Below are 21,181 nucleotides of genomic sequence, written 5' to 3'. Positions count from 1 at the left end.
TTTTTTTTTTTCCCCAATACTGCATTTCCTAAGCTGGAGTCTACAAGTGTTTCTATTGTTCTGAAAACCTTCCGAATCTCTAAAACTGGGGCTCGGGAAAAACTCACCGAGGATGGCGAAAATGATCATGAAGAAGAGGAGAAGCAGGAGGATGTCCATGAAGGGTGGCAGGGACTGAAACATCTGACGCAGGTTGCTGGGGGGAGACAGGGCCAGGAGGGGTAAGGGGTGGTGGGTGGAGGGCTGGGGCCCAGGGGCACGGTCTGCGATTCCTCAGTGCGGGATGCCCTGTTGAGATGGAGGCCTGGTGCTCCCAACCCCTGGAACACTAAATCCCACTGCACCTTGGCTTGTGATGGCATGCTCAGTGATCTCCTAGGACTTCCACTCTGGGGGTGATGGGGAAAGAACCAGGGCAGACGTGGCGCTTACTGAGCCCAAGCAGGTAAGTGCCTGCAAGGGATGGAGCAGGCAGGCCCAGGCCGGGTGCATGGCCTCGGGTGCCAAGGTCAGTCTGCATGGGATGCAGGAAGACATCTCAGTCCGAGGACATGTGTCCCGGTTTTGTGGACAGGGAACCAAGAGTGACCCCATGGGCTTCCCCAGTGGCTCAGATGGTGAAGCGTCTGCCTGCAATGAGGGGGACCTGGATTCGATCCCTGGGTCTGGAAGATCCCCTGGAGAAGGAAATGGCAACCCACTCTAGGACTCTTGCCTGAAAATTCCATGGATGGAAGAGCCTGGTAGACCATAGTCCATGGGATCTCAAAGAGTCAGACACAACTGAGCAACTTCACCAAGAGTGAATGGCTAGCCCGCTCTCATTTACAGGACCCCAGTCAAGAGGTTTTCTAGATGGATTTTCAAAACTCAGTCCAGGGCTCCCCTGGTGGCTCACTGGGAAAGAATCCACCTGCCAATGCAGGGGACATGGGTTCGATCCCTGGTCTGGGAAGATCCCATATGCCTCAGAGCAACTAAGCCCGTGCACCACAACTGCTGAGCCTGTGCTCTAGAGCTGGAGAGCCACAGCTACCAAAGCCTGAGCGCCTAGAGCCCACGCTCTGCTGCAAAAGAAGCCACCACAATGAGAAGCCCTCGCTCTGTAACTAGAGAAAAGCCCATGCAGCAAAGACCCAGCACCGACAAAAAATAAACACACGCTATCATTAAAAAAACAACAAAAACTCAGCTTGAACTTAGGTTAATGGCCTGTTTTGAGTTCAGTCCCCCAGTCCCAGGGGAGGTGTCAGGACCGCCTGCTGAGTCGCGTGGACTTCACTGAGTTCCTGCTGCAGGCTGTGTCTGGGCAGATACTGTGCCGGGAGCCCCAGAGCAGCACAGGTAATGACGGGAGAGCGCCCTGGACCCGGAGGAAGGAGACCTGAACTGCAGTGGGAGGCCCACCCTCCCCTCTGTGGGAGTCGAATGGCAGAGGGAAGTGATCAGGACTGTGACCTAGCCAAGTGCAGGAGGGACCTAATCACTAGGTGACTCACTGGCTCTTACGCCACCATGGACCCAGGGGGCCAGGCTGGGCCGTGAGAGCGCCTGAGTACCCAGGCCTTACCGCCGGACACCGCCGCAGTACCGACAGTCCACCAGGAAGATGCAGCGCAGCGCCCGGGTCACCCGCACGTGTGACGTCTGCCGTACCAACACCACGATGGCCTCCACGAACTGCACCACCAGCACGGAGGTCTGGGGGAGGCCGGGCACGGTGCACTGTCAGTCCCTGCACCCCAGTCCCAGATAGAGGGCCTGCTAGATACTGGCACCCCCAGCCCTCCCCATCCCCGAGGGGAGTCCAGAGAAGCCCTTCCCTCGCCCTCTGTCACCTCCCCCAACATCAGGCAGGCCCCAGGGAGAAGTCCACCGCTGCTGGCCCAGGAGAACAAGCTTGATCGATGCTCCCAGCAGCTCATTAGAGGGTACCCGCTGAACAAAACCACCACTCTGCAGGCCGCAGCCACCCACGCCCTGGTTCTAGCTACCCCCTGAGGGCCCCTGGGGTCTTCGGCATGTCCTAATCTCTAATTCCTTGGGCACATCCTCCCCATCAAGTGTGTGCACTTCTGACACTACTAAATACCACTCTGACATATCCCAACTTATGTCTCTCTCTGCTACAGAGAAGGTGGACAATAAGGCGCTGACTGGCATGGGTGTGGAGGCCACAACAGGCTGGTTTGGAATCCCAGCTCTCCGGGATCCAGATCCCATTCTCTTGCGACTGGCTGGATGTAAACTAGGAATAGTAACACTTCCCACAAAGGTCACCATGCTGGTGCTTGGCCTGAACTAAATACCGGATCATGATCATGGGAGCTACCGTCAGCACCACTGTGACACCCAGAGCAAAGCTGGAAGCATGGTGAGGTCCGGGACTCAGAGTCACGCTCCGCAGCGCACGGGGGATTTGCAGTTGAATTGATGATACAGGCTTGAAGTTGACAAGGAAATGCTGGAAAGAGATGGACACATCACCTTGACCATGGTCCTTTTGTGCCGGATGAAAGTGTGAAGGCCCAGCCACCGCAACTTCATGCAGAGTTCAAACACGACCACCACCAGGGCGAACAGCTCCAGGGTTGCGTGGACCTGCAGCCACAGGGCGTGAAGGAGACGCAGCATCACAGGCCACTCCCCAGTAGAAGTGAGCGCACCTGCTGGCTTTTCTTTGGAGATGGCGGGCGGGACTGCTGATCAGTATGCTGTTCACCTGGAGCCAAAGCATGGCCACAGCGACCCCCGCCCCTCCTTGGAAGTTACAAGGGAACTGAATCCCTTGAGAGAGACTCAGGGTGGTGCATTCCGTTGGGCGGGGACCCCAGGCAAGACTGGTGAGCCAGCTACTCCCAGGGCCTCCCCATCTGAAATCCGCGGGGTGTCTCCCCTTCCAGAATGCTCCCTTTCAGGCTTGAGTTACTCTGCCTGCCTTCCCACCCCCGACACCCTCAGAGAGCCGCGGCTCGCAGCCACCGGGACACTCACGTAAATGCCCAGCCGGAGCACGGGGACAGCAGGAGCCTCACACAGGGACAGCAGCAGCAGGAGCAAGGCCGCGGACAGCTCCATCAGGTAGAAGAGGTGGTTGTGTGCGAAGAGGTAGGCCGCCAGCGCTTTGGCGTTCTTGGGGTGGGTGAAGAACTTGTCGTTATTCTCACCTTCCTGAAAGAGCGAGAGTCGCGGTGGTGTGTGACCCTGCACGAAGCAGGGCGCCTGGGAGGCAAAAGCCACCGTGAAGTGGGATGTGTGGTGGGCGGGGAAAGGGGCGGGCCCTTGGCAGGTGGGTGGAGCTTCAGACCAGAGAGGACAGAAAATTAAGTATTATCTTCACAGCTTAGCACACCCCTCAGGTCTCGCCCTTGCCGCTGATGGGGCTTCAAAGACTTGCTTCTTTCCAAAACTACTCGGAGGAATCAAAGGATATTACGCCCAAGAGATCAAAGGGAAGCGGGCGCATGTGGTCCCTTCTGAGACTGAAGTCTCACTCAGGTGTGGGATGTTAAGTGCTCGGGGTCTGGGGTAAGCTAGTCATGACTGTGTCCTGGCTTCGCCCCCTTCTCCCTGGGTAACATGGAAACTGTTCTTTCACCTTTACAACCATCCATGGGTTAACGATCGACCGTACTTACTCCCGGAGAAGACAATGGCAACCCACTCCAGTACTCTTGCCTGGAAAATCCCATGGTCGGAGGAGCCTGGTAGGCTGCGGTCCATGGGGTCGCTAAGAGTTGGGCACGACTGAGCGACTTCACTTTCACTTTTCACTTTCATGCATTGGAGAAGGAAATGGCAACCCACTCCAGTGTTCTTGCCTGGCGAATCCCAGGGACGGGGGAGCCTGGTGGGCTGCCATCTATGGGGTCACACAGAGTCAGACACGACTGAAGCGACTTAGCAGTAACATGGAGGGGAAAGCTTGAGGGTCCCTTTATCAGAATCCTGCTTTACTCATCTTTCTCCATCCCATTTATCTTTTTTTTTTTAACTTTACAATATTGTATTCATTTTGCCACACATCAACATGAATCCACCACGGGTGTACATGTGTTCCCAATCCCGAACCCTCCTCCCACCTCCCCCCCACCCCCTATTTATCTTTTTAAAGAGTTTTTGGATGTGGGACCATTTTTAAAGTTTTTGTTGAATTTGTTACAATATTGCTTCTGTTTTATGTGGGTTTTTTTTGTTTTTGTTTTTGTTTGGCTTTTTGACCATGAGGCATATGGGATCTTGGCTCCCCAGCTAGGGATGGAATCTGCACCCCCTGCATTGGAAGGCAAAGTCCTCTCAATTACTGGACCAACAAGGAAGTCTCCCCACTTCTTAACTGACTCTATTTCCACCTAATTTCCTAACCCTTTGATGCTTTCACCCCAACAGCAATGAGACAGCGGCTGACCCCCACTGAGTGCCCTCCACTGAGCCCTGACATTCCTTTCAGTCCTGACAACTTCCCTTCCAGGCAAGTGCTTCTATTTCTTCTCATTTGACAGCAATGACAGGGAACCTCTGTACCACCCAAGCCCATAGAGCCAGGCAGCCTGACTCCAGCAGCCCTATTCTGTCTAGTCTCGGCCTCCTGCTGATGATGCGGAAAACAAATGATGGAGCCCGGGGAATGGTCCACTTGAGAATACAAGCTGATGACCCTCCCTGTTAGGGTCGGTCTTCTGGGGGAGGTAGGGGATCTTCACTGCCTCCCTGGGGTTGGTGGGCACAGGCCTAAGTAAGAGAGGTCCCACCTCATCAACTTCATCACCTCAGTATCCCATCCAGCAGTGTACACATAGACAGCATTTACTTTTCATGCATTGCCTTGCTTCAGTGCTTCTCAACTGGGGGCAGTGTTTACCACCTGCCCTCCCCTGACCCCACCCCAGGGCTGGAGACACGTGTAGTTGTCACACCTGGGGGGTGTTGCTGGCATCCAGAGGGTCAGTTCCAGGGATGCTGCTAAACCTGCTAAAATGCACAGGGCAGCCCCTCACAACAAAGAATTATCGGTCCTAAACACCAATGATGCTGAGTCAGGAGAACCTATCTCGATCACTCTCAGCACAAACACTCAGAACAGAGGCTTTTGCCCTTGGCTCCAATCTCTAGAGGAGAAAAGGGTCAGAGCCCCAGAAGGGATATCCAGAGCCTTTCCAAAAGCATTCCGGGTGTTCTAGAATGCAGGCAGACCTTCAACTATTCCAATATTTGGCTCTTCTGGGATGAGGCCACATGCAACCATCCTCATACACCCTTATTCTGACAAAAGTGAAACTAACCCACGCATGCCCCGTGATTCCTGCAGAGGTTACAAAGCCAGGCTAACAGGAAGAAGTGTCTCTGGGCCAGGTGGCACATGGTGCCATGGAAGGAGCTCTGGCCAGTGGGCTCCCGTGCTAGCCGGAAGTGGCTTCAGCTCACCAAGCTTGTTACAGAGAACTGGGAGAGCAAGAGATATAGTCAAGACCTCAGTTGGCACAGTGCCTGATGCACACAGTGGGCGTTTAATAGATGTTTGGTAAGATGAAGCATTTCTGCAAGAGATCATTCTCCAGGCGCCTGCCCAGCCCAAGGACTGTGCAGTAGCTGGGAGGCGGCTGGGAGCTCTGACCTTGGCTGTGGTTTGCAGCGGAACTTCAAGCGAGTCACTTCCCTGAAGCCGGATACATCACTATTCTCGTGATAAGAAAAAAAATAAAAGACAAACCACAGACTTGACAGGGCAGGGAACAAACATCCTGGAGTCACACGGAGGGTGAGCTGGGCAAGCCTCGCTCCCTGTCCTGTGATCTGTGCTGGGCTGTGGTTTTCAACACCACCGCCCTGGCCACAGGGGTCACACATGGTTGCCTGAGGAGCTTCTGGCTTGGACTTCTAGAAAATGCAATTCTCGGGTAATTTCTTCCAACAGGTAGCCAGGGATGAAGGTCTGGCAAGAGGAAACCACTGACATGGGGCTCTCAAATCTGACCTCAGGGACTTGGAATTGCCTCACGGCAGATGGAAGATGAGGCCTTCCCCAGCAAGAACCGAGTGAATTAGGATCTGAGTCTCTATCCTGACCCAGATGCTAAGGCCTCCCAGGTGGCGCAGTGGTAAAGAATCCACCTGCCAATGTTGGAGACGCAAAAACCTGGGTTCGATCCCTGGGTTGGGAAGGTCCCCTGGAGGAGGAAATGGCAACCCACTCCAGTATTCCTGCCTGAAAAGCTCCAAGGACAGAGGAGTCTAGTGGGCTACAGTCCATGGGGTCGCAAAGAGTCGGACATGACTGGGCACGCATGCACTAAGGAGAACACTGGCCGTATTTCCTAGCTGCTGACCGTGAACTAGGAAATTTACAATTAGGAAAAATAAGGCAGGCCATTTGTACGTGACTTCCAGGCCTTTAATCTCTGCTCCCTGGGGCAGAAGTCCACAAAGAAAACTCGGACCATCTTGGAGGGAACAGGAGCTCCAAGCACACGGCTCCTGTGGGTGAGTGAGTTAACAGGTAAATTTAAGACGAGAGGAAACCGCAGGCACCAGATAGACTCAAAGCAGCGAGGGGCCAGTCACCCAAGCGCACCAGCAACCTGGCTCGGGGGCTGTGCTGCAGCCCATCCGCAAGCGCGAAAACAGCTATCGGACACCCGCTAACACCGTCCTCCAAGCCAGAAACCACTGTCCACGGGGATCCAAGTTCTGCTTTTAGTTTTAATTTTACAAGAGGATGCAGCTTTTTGAAAAAAAAAAAAAATTCAAGTAATACACAGAATTATAAGGTAGTAAAAATTCCATCAGCCAAAAATAATCACCTTTAATATTCTGACAAATAAGTTTCCAGATGTGAATGGGTATCTGTGCATACATAGACACATATTATGTAAAATTATATATAACATATATTAAAAGTCACCATATGATACCTTCTGTTCTGTAACCTCTTTTTCCCCAAAGACATGACCCATTTTTGAGTGACTACATGGGGTCAGGTACAGAAATGTGGCCACCACGTAGAGAAGAAAGACCATAATTTGGAGGCTAGATGGACACGGTTCAAATCCAAGCTTGGCAGTTTACTAGCTGGCTGGCTTTGGACTCACTAGCCCCTGGGAGTCTCAGGTGTACGAACTGGGAGATGACCAAACTGCTTGGTAAGGTTGTTAGAAAGATCAACTTAGTCTTTTTGTGGTATATAGATTCATTTGTATTATTTTTTAGATTCCACTTAGAAGTTATGTGCCGGGAGCCAGTGTGAGGAATCCCGCCCGTGACAAGGTCATGAGGAAGGAAGCTGACATACGCAAGGCGTGCTCAGACTTCAGGGACCCCTCTGGAAATTCCTAAGCATGTACCCCAACAAAAATCTGCCAGCTTTTGTGCTCTGCTTTTCCACTCTTGACATTTTCTGGAAAAAGTCAATTCAGGGCTTTAGTCTTCTGCATTTGAAAGAGTGTTTCAATCCAAAAAACCCTCTGATGGCTTTCTAGCCTGCCTGCAGGACTCCTACAGCTGCGCATGTGATTGTTTGAGGCCTCCTGACCGCAGGAGGCACAGGAAGCTTAAAACATCCTAGGAATGTAGGAGCTTCCGAGGAGTCAAAATCTTTAAAATAGGACTGATTAAAAGTTTCATTTGTTGAATCAATGCTTGCTGCCAAATTTTCACATCCTTTATTTGTAGATATAGTTGGTATACAGAAAAACAAGTAGTAGACCTGGTATTAGCAACATTAGATCTTTGAGTTAAGTACCTTCTTTGTTATATCCCACTGCACCTTTGTTCTATAGAGATGTAACTTTAATGCTTTAAGGAGATGCAGATTAAAGAAAAACACTTCAGGGGAAACAAAATTAACATTCATTAAGGAAGAGAGCCAAAAAGTGTTAACAAGCCTCTTGGCCAGAAGATAATGTAAATCACCTGAGACCTTTTGTATACAAAATGATGTATAGAAAGAGTCTGGGCTGCAAACGCTACATAATTTTGTGTTACCCATTGATCTCTGTTTTATCAAAAGTATAAAAGGCCTTCTGAACAATAAAGGATGGGGCCAGGGGCCAGTTTCTCGGACCAGTTTCTCGAACTAGTCTCTCGGCCTGGTTTCTTGGGACTCTGGCTCCCCCTGTGTCTTTCTCTCTCTTTCTTCTTCTCTCCCTTTCTCTCCCTCTGCTCTTTACTTTAATTTCAGGCTGAATCTCCACCTGGGGCGCGGAGGCTCGCCAGGTCTACTTACTTGCCCTGGCTGTTAAGACCCGCACGAAAGGGAGCTTAAGGCGAGGCACCCTTAGATATTCAAGCGGGCGCCGGTGGCCCAACGTAGATGGTGCAAATTCCTTGTCTGGAATTTTATTGGTCTTCCGTGTAAACCAAGCTATTCAGCCCTCTTCCTCCACTTAATCTTCTTACTACACTATAGTTTCTTAATCTAATCTTATATTAATAAATAAACAAGTCTTTCCACGCCAACACCGTCCACCCTTCGAATTCCCTGGATCCACCGGGGCTGGACCCCGGCAGTTATGTAATATTTCTCTTTCTCTAGCTGACTTACTTCACTTAGTAATATTCTCTAGGTCTGTCCACACTACGGCACATGGCAATATTTCATTCTTCATTATGGCTGAGTAATCTTCCACTGCTCGTGTGTGTGTGTGTGTGTGTGTGTGTGTGTGTGTGTCTCTGTGTGTGTGTGTGTGTCTGTGTGTGTGTATTACATACCACATCTTCTTAAATCAATTGTCTGTTGAGGGGCACTTGGGTTCCTGGGTTCTTTCCATGCCTTGGCTATTGTAAATAGTGCTACTATAGACACTGAGGTGCATGTACTTTTTTGAATTAGAGGGTTTTTCTCCCCCAAATATATATCCTGGAGTGGGATTGCTGGATCATATAGTAGCTCTATTTTTAGTTTTTTAAGACACTAACATACTGTTTTCCTTAATGTCTGTACCAATTTACATTCCCACCAACAGTGTAGGAGAGTTCCCTTTCCTCCACACCCTCTCCAGCATTTATTATTTGATGATAGCCATTTTTATTACTAATGTTCTCACCTGCTTAAGGAAAGAAGGAATTACCAAGCAGCGATTCTAATTCCATATTCTGATCCATTCTGGCCTCTTATCTAGCGCCTGTTCAACCTTAGAGAGGGTGACAGTGTATAGGGTGATCCTGCCATGTCAACAGGCATGCCCAAGCTTGCTAAAATCTCCCGAAAACATTTCTACTTAACCTGAATCATTTCTGCCTTAACCTGAATCAAAACACATTCCTTGAGGAGTACAGCCATAAAACGTGAGAAACACACAGACACCCAAACAGCTATCAAATAAGTATCTGAATTCCATTAAACTTTCTTTGAAAATAGCAAAGCAAATACTTAAAAGGGAGAGCTGCTTCAAAGAAAAAGAAAGATTAAGGGAAAGTGATCATTCAAACGAACTTAAGAAAAATCCCATTTCCTCACCCAAACCCTTACTCAATGCTAAAATTTCAGCAGAAGCTGAAATCTTATAATGACAAAAATGACAAGATTAAGGTGAAAATGCCACAGACAGTGAGATTAGCAGTTAACAGGCAATATTCCCTCTGGAGAGTATTCAATACAATATACCAAGGGCCCTAAAAAATGTCGATTCCTTCAACCCACTGATTCTACTTCTTGGAGTGTTTCCTAATAAAATAATCCTTGATATTAAATAGAAAAAGAGAGAAATAGCTGAAGACATAGATTATCCTCCTATTATAATTTATAACAGGGAAATGCATAATATACAGTAAGGGAAATATAAACAGAGAAAATATCCAACCTTATCAGGATAGTTAAATAAATTAAGATACACTTAGACAGAATTATAAAGACTTTAAAATTTGTTTAAAAACAAAAACCAAGCATGGAATAGCAAATATGAAAGCAGCAGCAGGATAAACAGGAAGGAATAAACATCTTCAGACTCCTCACACTAAGTCAGCTGGACTCAGTAGACAAAAGAAGAACCAGCCTCTCCAGAAGAGGGGGCAGGGCAGGGGGAGGCCAAGTGGACAGACTAGGGGAACCTGGGGGCAGGCAGGGCCACACACTGGGGTCCTGGGAACAAGCCCACGGGCACAGTCAGCTTGGCTCTCCCGGCGTGATCTTATGAAACGAGAAGCTCACACACGGAGCACTAAAGCCAGAACTGGATTTCTGGGCATGCATCCAACAGAGCCTGGCTCCCCGTCTCCACCAACACGTGGCAAGAAGGGCCAGGTGCTGCCCGGGAGATACTCACCTGGAGGTAGATTGCTGCCTCTTGATAATTCATCTCCCAGTCATGTCCGGTGGGGCTGGAGGGGGAGTTCTCGCCCTCTAAGCTCAGACTGGGGGCCTGGGAGTCGTGGACGGTATATTTGCCTCCATCTGCAAGAGGAGATTCACTTACAAGCCAGGTTTGGGAGAATAAAAAGACACCATTCACCAGAGAGAAGGCTGGCAGTCATTCACATGCTCTCACCTATATCCTATTATATGAGTCAACACTCCCTTGTATATACTTGGGCTTCCTGGTGGCTCAGGCGGTAAAAAATCCGCCTGCACTGCAAGAGACCTGGGGTCGATCCCTGGGTTGTGAAGATCCCTGGAGATGGGCATGGCAACCCACCCCAGTATTCTTGCCTGGAGAATCCCCATGGTCAGAGGAGCCTGGCGGGCTACAGATGGGATCCCAAAGAGTCAGACACGACGGAGCGACTAAGCACACTTAAGTCTACACATGATCCCGTGTATTACGCTGGCTGAAAAGGGTGTTCGGGTAACATATTTTGGCAAAAACCAAATGACCTTTTTGGCCAACCCAATACTAATGACAGCAAAAATAGTATGTCTAGCAAAAATGTTTTTCCGACATGGATGGACCTGGAGGGTATTATGCTGAGTGAAATAAATCAGAAAGACAAACACTGTTATGAGACCACTTATGTGTGGAATCTTAAAACTAAAAGAAACTAGAGAATGCAACAACAAAAGCAGACTCATAGATACAAAGAACAAACTAGTGGTTTCTTTGGGGAGACGGAAGGGTGAGGGGCAAGATAGGGGGAGGGGACTAAGAGGTACAAACTACTATGGATAAAATAAACTACAAGGATATATTGTGCAGCAAAGGAATATTATATAACTACAAAAGGAGCATAACCTTTAGAAATTGTGAATCACTATATTACACACATATAATGCTGTATATCAACCACACCTCAATTAAATTTTTCTTTCTCCTGTTAAGTGAAGCAAGCAAGTATAAAAAAAGCACACACCCAATGCTACCGTTTGTGTAAATAAGGGAAAAAACAAGAAAGCACAGAGATATCTACTTATCTTAATGGAAGAAATAGGAAGAATAAATTAGAACTTGATGAAATTGATTACCTACAATGGATGGAGAGGACAGGGTGGAAGTCCTAAGAGGGAGTGATCTTTTTGATGACTTTTGACTTGTGGAAGCATGTTAATATACTACCTTGTCAGAAAAACAAAAATAACTGGATTTGTTCCCTGATGCAGGGTCATCCATGGCTCTTCCCTGCCGAGACCCATGCCCTTTCCTTCTGGTAACTCGGTCCTGTCTACCTTTCAAGAGTGTCCGCTCCTTACTTTTTGTCCTTCCACCCCTGGCAGCCGATCCAGTGCAATGAGATCCCCTCAACACCCGCCCCACCCTGCCCCCGTCTCACCCCAGACAGGTATTGGTTCAGCCAATGGTGCTGACCGAAGTCTAGCCAACGAGGGTGAACCCAGAACTTCTGCAGGACCAGTTTAGAAAGGTGTATGTGTGGAGGGATTGGGGAGCTCTTTCCCTATTGCTGCTAGAGGCTGCCTCTGCCACCAAGTGGGGAAGACCTGCCTGAGTTACACCCCTGGGATCGAGCTATGCCTGAAATTTACCTCAGAGCATTTCCAAAATCTGAGCCCACAAAGATCCTTTTATACCTAAGCCTCTTTGAGCTGGGCTTGTCACAGCACTCAAGTATGTCCACTGATAAACGCCATGGCACCGAGAAACAAGTCTCAGCTTTTAATTAAAAAAAATTTTTTTTTACTGTTTATTTATTTGGCTGCAATGGGTCTTAGTTGTGGCACTGGGATTTTTAGCTGTGCCACGTGGGATCTAGTTCCCCACCCAGGGATGGAACCTGGGCCCCCTGCGTTGGGAGTGAGGAGTCTTAGCCACTGGACCACCGGGGAAGTCCCATGGATGGACATTTAGACCATTGCCAATGTTCGGCTACTTCAAATGAAGCTGTTATGAACGTTCATGTACAGGACTTGGTATGGATGTAAGTGTTCACTTCTTGGGGGTAAATACCAAGGGGTGAAATAGCTAGATCACCCATTTTTAACTTTTTACGAAACTACCAAAGTGTTTTCTGAAGTGACTGTACCATTCTACACTCCCACTCGCAGTAAACGAGAGTTCTGGGTCTTCCACTTCCGCACCACCAATTGATATGCTCACTGCTTGAAGTCTTAACTACCCTAAAATATTGTGATGTTACCGCATTGTTTTAAATCCGATGCTTTTAATTTGGATTTCCTCAGAGACTAATACGGTTGAGCATCTTTCCATAGGCTTAGTTGCCATTTGTACAACTTAATTGAAGTGTCTCCAACTCTTACCTGTTTATTACATTATTTTCTTCTCTTTTAAAATTTTGAGTCACATATATGCATATATATATAATGTAGTCTATAAATATGCAAATCTTTGTCTCTGATTATAATATCTACTCCAGTTTTGATTATTTCTTTGGATTAGTGATTATTGTAGCTTTTTCCATTCTTTTCATCTCTTTGTGTCTTTTTATTTAAACTTTGTTTCCTATAGGCAGCATGTAGTTTGGTCTTGCTTCTTTCCTCTAGTTTGAAAAACTCTGCCTTTTAAATGGAGTATTTAGAGTATTTACATTTAATGTAATTACTAATATGTTAGGCTTAAATATTATCATCTTGCAATTTGCTGCATATTTATCCCACCTGTCCTTTGTTCTCCTGCCTTTCTCCTCCAAGACACTTCAATTAAGTACCTTCCTGAGGTCATGCAGTCGGTGAGAAGCAGGGCTTGGATGCCAAATTAGGCTGGTTAGCTCCTAATTGGTACGCTGCATGCCTCTCAAGGGGCTTCCCAGGTGGCGCTAGCAGTAAAAAATCCACCTGCCAATGCAGGAGATGTAAGGGATGCGGGTTTGATCCCTAGGTTGGGCAGATCCCCTGGAGGAGGGCACAGCAACCCACTCCAGTGTTCTTGCCTGGAGAAACCCCATTGTCAGAGGAGCCTAGCAGGCTACGGTCCATAGGGTCACCAAGAATCAGACATGACTGAAATGCCTTTGCAGGCATGCAAGCATGCCTTTCAAGAATTGGAAGCCCAGAAAGAAGGACAAGGCATAGCTGAAAGGATTAAAAATACAGCAGCTATTCCATCACATCTGACTGCAGTCAGCCCTTCTCATCCTGGTCCTGCTCTCCCAACGCCAGGATCTTCTAACTCTGATCCCCGTGCCCATTTCCCCCGTGCCCATTTCCGAAAGAACTGAGCCCTAGGTGGAGCCAGGGGAAGGTCAAAACCACCTTCTTCCACCCGCTCGCAGGCAGCTGGCGCTGGGATCTTGGGTGCCTGTGCTGAATCCTCCATGCCCTCCACATGGCAGGAGCCGGTGCCTGGGACACAGTAGTCCTAGGTAAAGAGTGGTGCTGTTGCAGGGTGGGTGGCGATGGCTGGCACAGATGGCAGGGGACATTAGTGCCACTTTCCCAGCCAGAGCTAGACATAAGCATCTGCGTGAGCCCCTGCCTCAGAGATCCCCCATTGTGAGCCTTCCCAGCCCTTCCTCTCGTGTGTGTGTTTGTGTGTGTGTGTGTGTGTGTGTGTGTGTGTGGTTGGGGGGGGGTGGCGGTGGTTATCAAAGCAAATTGAGCTGCCCGTGGGCCAGCCCTGCCACAACTGGTGCAGACCCCAGCCACCTGGATCCTGCTGACTACCAGAAGCCTTCCACCAAGGCTGCCGTGGTGCAAGGAGAGGGTGACAAGGGTCTTTCTTAGCACACGTGTCTCACCCCCACCCTAACGAACCTCAGCCCTACAAATCTATGTAGCCCAAACCTCATCAATTCGGCTTCTGCTGAAACAACAAACACACTTCCAGGGCATACTCTGTGTGCCAGGCTACTCTCAGCATGATATATGAATCATTGTAAATTTCATCCTCACAATAGCACCATTACTGTGTCCATTTTACAGATGAGGTACAGGAAGCCCAGAGAGTCCTGTGAACTCACCCAGGCTTCACACACTTAGAAGGTCAGCAGGGTCTATGCTGAGAATCCCCATGCTTAACCAAAGTGCAGGAACTGCAAAGAGACCAAACCAGTCTATCCTAAAGGAAATCAACCGAGTGTTCACTGGAAGGACAGATGCTGAAGCTGAAGCTCCAATACTCTGGTCACCTGATGTTAAGAACGGACTCATTGGAAAAGACCCTGATGCTGGGAAAGATTGAAGGCAGGAGGAGGAGGGGATGACAGAGGATGAGATGGTTGGAGAGAGAGCATCACAGACTCACTGGATGTGAATCTGAGCAAACTCCGGGACATAGTAGAGGACAGGGAAGCCTGCAATGCTATAGTCCACCAGGTCGCAAAGAGTCGGACATGGCTTAGCGAAGGAACAAATGGACTATGGGGCTTCCCTCCACGGACTCTGGAGGACTTTCTGCTTTCCATCATAGAAAGGATGAGTGTCGGGTCCAGGATCTTAGAAAGGATGACGCTTAGGTCTGGAATGGGTTGGCGAGACCATTTAATTGAATGCTCATCTCTTAGAGATGGGAGGCGGAGGTCACGGCAGAGAGCGTACCTGTTACTAGGGCTGATCCATCAGAGACCCAGCTCTAGCACCCGGGCCTCCTGGCCGCCTGTCTAGAGGCCTCTCCACCACAAACTCTGGTCACTCACCCCTCACTCGAGTAATGTGGATGGTGGTCTGCCACAGGGTAACCACTGCCGTGTGCAGCCCGGAGTGAGACAAACCAAAGCGAACAAGTGGCTGGGCCTCCACAGATCATCATTCCCATTGGCCAGAGCTCTCGGGATGTGCCAGTGAGGGCTGTGAGTGATCAGTGGACAGGCGGAAGGTCTTGGTCAGCTGGGGAATATTTTTCTTGACCTACAAGTGCTGAACAGAAAGGCTCTACCTTGGCTTCCCACACGGTGCTAGTAAAGAACCCACCTGCCAATGCAGGAAATTCAAGAGATGCAGGTTCAGTCTCTGGGTAAGGAAGATCCCTTGGAGGAGGAAAGGGCAACCCATTCTAGTATGCCTGCCTGGGAAATCCCATGGGCAGAGGAACCTGGCAGGCTACAGTCCATGGGGGTCACAAAGATTCAGACCCGAATGAGCACAGTACAGGCAGAGAACCCCAGGGCAGGAGAGGGCCCAGGGATTCAGGAGGCTCATCCCCTCACATCCCCCCTCATCCATCATGTGGAGTGACCCTCCCCAGATACTGTTTGCACTTTCCCAGCCCCTCACCCCACCGGGCACCACCCCTGCTGCTGGTCTGGCTCCCCGTCCTGCCCCTCTCTGCCCTTCTCTTCTCTACGCCGGTCAGAGAAATCCTTTGGTGTGTGTATGCATGTGTTTTAAGTAAACTTTTTAGCTCAGTATAACAGTAATCCTTTAAAAACCTAAGTCAGGTGGTAGCACTCCTCTGCCCCAAACATGCCACCGCCTCTAGCTCCCGAGAAAACTTGGAAGTCCTCCTCTGGGGGGAGCAGGTCCTGTGAAACCCGGTCTGGGGTCTCATCCCAGTCACCCCTCACACTGGCCATGCTAGCCTCCTTGTCCCCCTGGGACAGGCCTGGGACGTTCCGCTGAGGGCCTCTGCACTTGCTGTGCCCTCAGCCCTGCCCCTGGACCTCTGAATGGCTGGCCTGGTCACATCTCCCAGGTGTCCACCCGAAGGTCATCTTACAGAGGCTGCCTCTGGCTTCCCGGGGCACACCGCCATGCCCTGGCCTCCTCACACAGCCCCCGGCTTCCTCCTGGGCTTCTATCGCCACCTGGGAGGGGGTCATGGACTTAACTGGTGGGCCTGCCTGGTGCCTGCTTCCCTGCCTGGAGTATCAGCTCCATGAACTCAGGGGTTTCGTCTTGGTCACTGTGGTATCCCCAGAGCCCAGAACAGGGCCAGGCACGATGTGCAAAAGCTCCACACACATATCTGAACAGAAATGAAATGCAAGATGCCCCAAAGATGACAGAAGCACACCCACCGTGCTGGGCAGGCTTCATCCAGAGCACAGTGGGGAGCGCCCTTGGGTGGTAAGAAGGGGTGTGACATGACCTCTCTGCCTTTTCCAAAGATCCTTCTTAGGAGGATTTGTGCAAGAGGGACAATTTTACACAAGAGTCATTCAGGCAGAACCTTGAAAAAGGGAAACAGGACTCAAAGAGCTGAGGACACAGAACAGAGAGTCCTCCCCTCCAGCGGGGAGGACTTTGTTCATTGCTTCTGATCGGTCAACCTTCCCCTTGCTCAGAACACAGAACTTGGCTGGCTTTCCAGATGCAAAGCCTGAGTGCCTGTTGGTGACTGTGATTCGAGGACAGGGTTGAAAGGCTCTCGGTGACAAGGGCCACAGCAGGGAGTTTCAAGAAGGCCACAGGTGACTTCCAAGAGTGTCCCCCCTCCACCCCATGTTCCAAGCAGGAGCAGCTGGGGAGCCACATTTAGGGATCACGGAAAGGGTGACATGGAAGGCAGGAACCACGGTCCAGCCTGCTCCTTGCACACGCAGTCTTCATTCAGAGGCGGTGGGCAGCCCAGCGGCCAAGACCGGAAGCATTTTCCCTGCGTTGCCATGAGGAGGGGTTTAGGGGCTGCGGGGTCTAATTCTTTTTTTTTTTTTAATATATTTATTTGGCTGCACGGGGTCTTAGTTTGCAGCATGCAGGATCTAGTTCCCTGACCAGGGATGGAAGCCGGGGCTCCTGCAATGGGAGTCCAGAGCCACTGGACCACCAGGGAAGTCACCTTTTTTGGAGGAGGGAAGGGGGGTTAACTCCAGATTCCCGGCCCCGTTCTCCCACTTCCCAGGCTGGAGAAGTGGCCAAAGAAGCAATGGAAACCGTCCAGCCCCCAAGTGCTTTCTTGTTGATGAGGAATGCTCAGAGGGTCGGCGGCCTCCCATAAAGAACCATGGCTAGGGTAAAAGAGAGAAGAGGGGAGGGGGCTGGTGCAAGGGGGCAGGTCAGAGGTCAGACCGTGGGCCTGTAGTTCAGACAGGGGGCACGTATCCAGTGAGCTTCCTTGGAGTGAACTCCACTGAAGCAGAAGGTGAGGCTGTATGGGAATTCCAGGGTCCTCTGACTGATCACTACTGAGCATGATGTCCCAGGGGATGGTCTGTCCCCGTGTCGCTGTGGAGGTCCCTCCATTACGCCCACTGAATCTGCTCCAGGTCACACCTGGGGAGCCTCAGACCCTGCTGACTGTGAGCACCCACCTGCCCTGGCGACCTGGAGCCCAGCCCTGGCCTATTCCTAACCACCTGGGGTGAATCTGCACTTCCTGGGAGAAACAGCGCTGCCCCCCGACCCCTGCCAGGTCTCCACGTAAAAAGTGGGTGATGCAACTTTCGGGGCATCTCCTGCAGAGGGAGAGACCGGACAAGGCCGTCTGGAGGGCTCTCATACAGCACCCCGGGTCCACCCCAGCCTGCAATCAGGGACCCGCCCTCACGCCGGTGATTACATTAGAGACCCCGTAAGAACCAACATGTCCGATCTCTGATCCTGGTACCACCTTTGGTGCCACACTCACCCATGGCGAGGTCAAGGCATACCGCAAGGGCCCAGCTGGAGGAGACAGGATGACCTCTCCATGGGGCTGTCGGGCAGCTGGCCCTCTGCTGCCTCCTCCAGGAAGATGATGGCTGGCCCTCGCCTCTGCATTTCCGCCTCTCCTGGGAGGCAGCTGGAAACGGGAGGAAAGAAGTGGGGGAACAAGATACACAGCAGCACAGGAGGGTGGGAGCGGCCGTCTTCTTGGCAGCTCCTGGGCTCCTAGAAGCAGCCAGCTTCTCCGATCCCGGGAGGCTTGAAAAGGGCCAGAGAAAGCTGAACGCTCTTGGCAACCTGCAAGTTCCCACTCTGCGCCTCTGGGAAAAGTCACCCCCTGCCCAGCCCCCGAAGAGAAAAACACTTTGTTCCAATCTCCGGGTGTCCTGGGCAAAGAGCTCTCCTGTAAAGCCGGTCTGCAGCCTTTTCAGGCCCTGCCGACCTTCGCCACTAAACATTTATGCAACACCTACTCCTAAACTCCCCTCCCTACATCCTGGCAATCAGCCCAGGGAGCTGAATGTGGAGAATAAGGAACAGAAAGAAAACGGCGGAACTGGCAGGCGGTGTAATACAAAACAGCGTAACGACAACCACAACAACAAAAGCTGCCTCCAAGTAGGAGAGGCGTTCCCCACACAGAGGACAGGCAGATAAACCAGGATGACCTGTTTGCACAGATGGTAACGCTTCCTCTGCACTGATGTAATAGGGCCCAGACACTCCCTGCAAAACAGCTGGCGGCTTTGCATGCAGCCTCGCAGATGACCCAGCGGGGAATCCAAAGTTTCCGTTCACTGGAGCACAGCGCACAGCAGCATCGAGGTAGCTCTGGGTAAACAGAAGCAGTTTCCATATGCTGGCTATAAAGCAGCGCCAGGGAGGACGGGGAAGGACGGGCGGGAACAGAGGGCTTTTGTGACCCACCCAACATCCAGCAAGCGCAGGGTCCGCTAGGGCTGGGTAGGTCACTGGGACTTTCCTTGGGGGCCTGGGCAAGAGGGTGCTTTGGATAAAAGGCATATGAGCTCCTTGTGGGAGGCAGCTCTGAGCTGAAAGGATGTGAGGCGGTGACAGTTCTTTTGCAGGTTTACACTGAGGTCCCTCTCTCCTTTCAATCCTGTTCCTTTTATTCTCCTTCTCTTACATGTACACAACTTCATGTATTTCTGCCCACCCCGCACCCTCCTCACACACACACACACATAGGCACGCATATACCGTGCACATCTTCTTCCAGACAGACCGCAGCCCCGAGACTTCCTTGGTGGTTCAGGGGTTAAGACTCTGCTCCCAAAGCAGGGGGTCTGGATTCAACCCCTGGTCAGGGAACTAGATCCCACATGCCTCGACTAAATATCCTGCATGGCACAACTCTAAGACCCAGCATAGCCAAATTAAAATTAAAAAAAATTATGTAGCCCTGAACACCCAAGTTCTCTCCCATCTGTGCCCCTCCCCGCCCCTGGTTCACAATCTTAATCGCCAGAGGATCAGCTTCTTCATCCATTAACTAGGACATGTGCCAACTGTGCTCTCAGCATCTCAGAGACAAATGCAAAAACTCACAAAGTGCCCGGAGCCCTCCGAACACTGGCGCCCACCAGAATGACAACGAGCCATCGCCCAACCATCTGCCAGTGGTCGCTGAGAGCCCCACTCCATGGGGTGGTGGGGGGGGAAGCTTAAAGAGGAGAGGAAAATCAACCCGAGTGGCACTGATGAATTTTCCAGGCACGCCGTTGCCACCCAGCTTCCGTGCGGGCTCTTTAAAAGACCCCTGGATAAAAATCAGGCAAAAGACACCGTGCCAAAAGACAGCAGAGCATGTATTTCCTTCTGCTCAGGCTTTCTCTGCTGGTGACTGACTGCACAATGGTGTGGGAGGTAGACCTGTGTCATCCAGGCATGTTAGGAAAGGCTGTGAACCTTGGCAGAACCCCGGGCTAATAGACCGACCTCCAGAAAGGCAAGAGCTGGCGCACGGCCCTTCCAGTTGAATTGCTGGCCTCCGGCCCAAACCTTGTCCTGCCAAAGGCTTTATCCAGAGGAAAGGAAAGATGAAAGGCTCACCCAGGCCAGTACTCGGTCAGGCACTGTTCTAGAAGGAGGAAGCCCTGGTTTGGAAGCAGCCAGGATTATGCCCTGTGCCACCTCCAACTTATTTCCGGCCAGCTCACAGGGACCTAAGTGGCCAAATCCAGGGGGATTCCCTGTAGATACACAAGGCCTGCCATGGAAGGGTGTGGAGCTGGTGAGAAAGTTGAGAGCAGCGGCTGTAAACAGAGGAGGTGAAAAGGCAAGAGGGGTGAAGATTAGAAATGGCAGACTCTTGGCAGGGGCCAGGAAAATAAGCACCCGTTGGTAATTCAGGGTAGCAATGGCAGTCCCAGGGGCCCACCCCCAAACTGGCCACAAAGGGCACTCGCAGACTGAAGCTGCAAACGAAACCTTGAGAGCAAGTCTCTAGTCTTAATAAATCATGCAGTTATTTGGGAGAGAAAAAGGGAGGGGAGAAAATGTTTTTAAAAGGCTGACCTTCTAGATGGAGATAAATGTGGTTTCATGTGAGGAGACATTTATTCCTCACCTACTGTATACCAGGCACTAGGTTAGGTGTTGGATTTGAAAAAGTAAAACCATGGGCTTTGTCTTCAAGGAGCTCACAGTCAGGAGGCAAAAGAAGGGATGATTCTGGGGCATTAAAGGCATTTGTTACAGCAGCCTAGAAAATGATGTGACCACAACTACCGTCCACGAGGGCTGGAGGGAAGAGGCAGAGAGAGAGAGATTCAGGGGCCTTATCAGTGCTGGTTTTAAAGAATGAAGGATGAAAAAGTGTTCTAAAAGGGGCTGGGAATGGGGTGAGGGCTACCTTCCAGAAACAGGAAGGTCATGCAGAAAGCACAGAAAAGCAAATAGCAGGACATGCTCAGGAAGTGTGGTGGCGGCTGAGTCGCCAAACTGTGTCCTCTCTTGCGACCCCATGGGTTGTAGCCCACCAGGCTCTTCCGTTCGTGGGAAACTGCACAGGTTTCAGTAATTCTGAAGCTTAAAGGACCAGAGGTATAAGGCTGATATGTGCAAATGAGGGCAAGAATAACAGCTCACACTCAGTGCTTTACTCTTGTTAATTCCCCTAAGTATGAAAAAGCCCCCTGAACCAGAGACTACTACTATCTCCAGTTTCCAGAAGGGAGGAAACTAAGGCCCAGAGAGGCTAAGTGATTTTCCCAAGGTCACAGAGCAAGAAGCGGCCAGGCTGGGTTCGAGCCCAGCAGCCTGGCCTTTGTAAATCAGGAGCAGCAGGCAGGCTGTAAG

General features: G+C 50.7%; 1 protein-coding gene across 15 annotated transcripts in view; it reads right to left on the bottom strand.

Annotated features, from left to right (window-relative positions):
* The window catches only part of TPCN1 (two pore segment channel 1), a 65,140-nt gene that overhangs the window by 25,640 nt on the left and 18,319 nt on the right, over positions 1-21,181 (bottom strand). For 13 of the 15 annotated variants that reach the window (XR_011249982.1, XR_011249983.1, XR_011249985.1 and 10 more), the window contains 5 exons: positions 10,260-10,387; positions 2,995-3,171; positions 2,488-2,601; positions 1,571-1,701; positions 108-196 (listed from right to left, as the gene is read on the bottom strand). Coding sequence is in view for 11 of the 15 variants with exons in the window: in XM_069558075.1 (XP_069414176.1) it covers positions 108-196; positions 1,571-1,701; positions 2,488-2,601; positions 2,995-3,171; positions 10,260-10,387 (639 nt within the window). In the remaining 4 variants the exon portion in view is untranslated. Of the gene's footprint in view, positions 1-107; positions 197-1,570; positions 1,702-2,487; positions 2,602-2,994; positions 3,172-10,259; positions 10,388-17,843; positions 18,289-21,181 lie in introns of those variants that run through there. The other 2 variants (XR_011249984.1, XM_069558078.1) reach the window with 2 other exon arrangements.

The sequence above is a fragment of the Ovis canadensis genome, chromosome 17 (genome assembly GCF_042477335.2).
Source record: "Ovis canadensis isolate MfBH-ARS-UI-01 breed Bighorn chromosome 17, ARS-UI_OviCan_v2, whole genome shotgun sequence".
NCBI classification, from domain to species: Eukaryota; Metazoa; Chordata; class Mammalia; order Artiodactyla; family Bovidae; genus Ovis; species Ovis canadensis.
The sequence above is the reverse complement of the archived record's forward strand: the minus strand, read 5'-3'. Positions and strand labels throughout refer to the sequence as shown.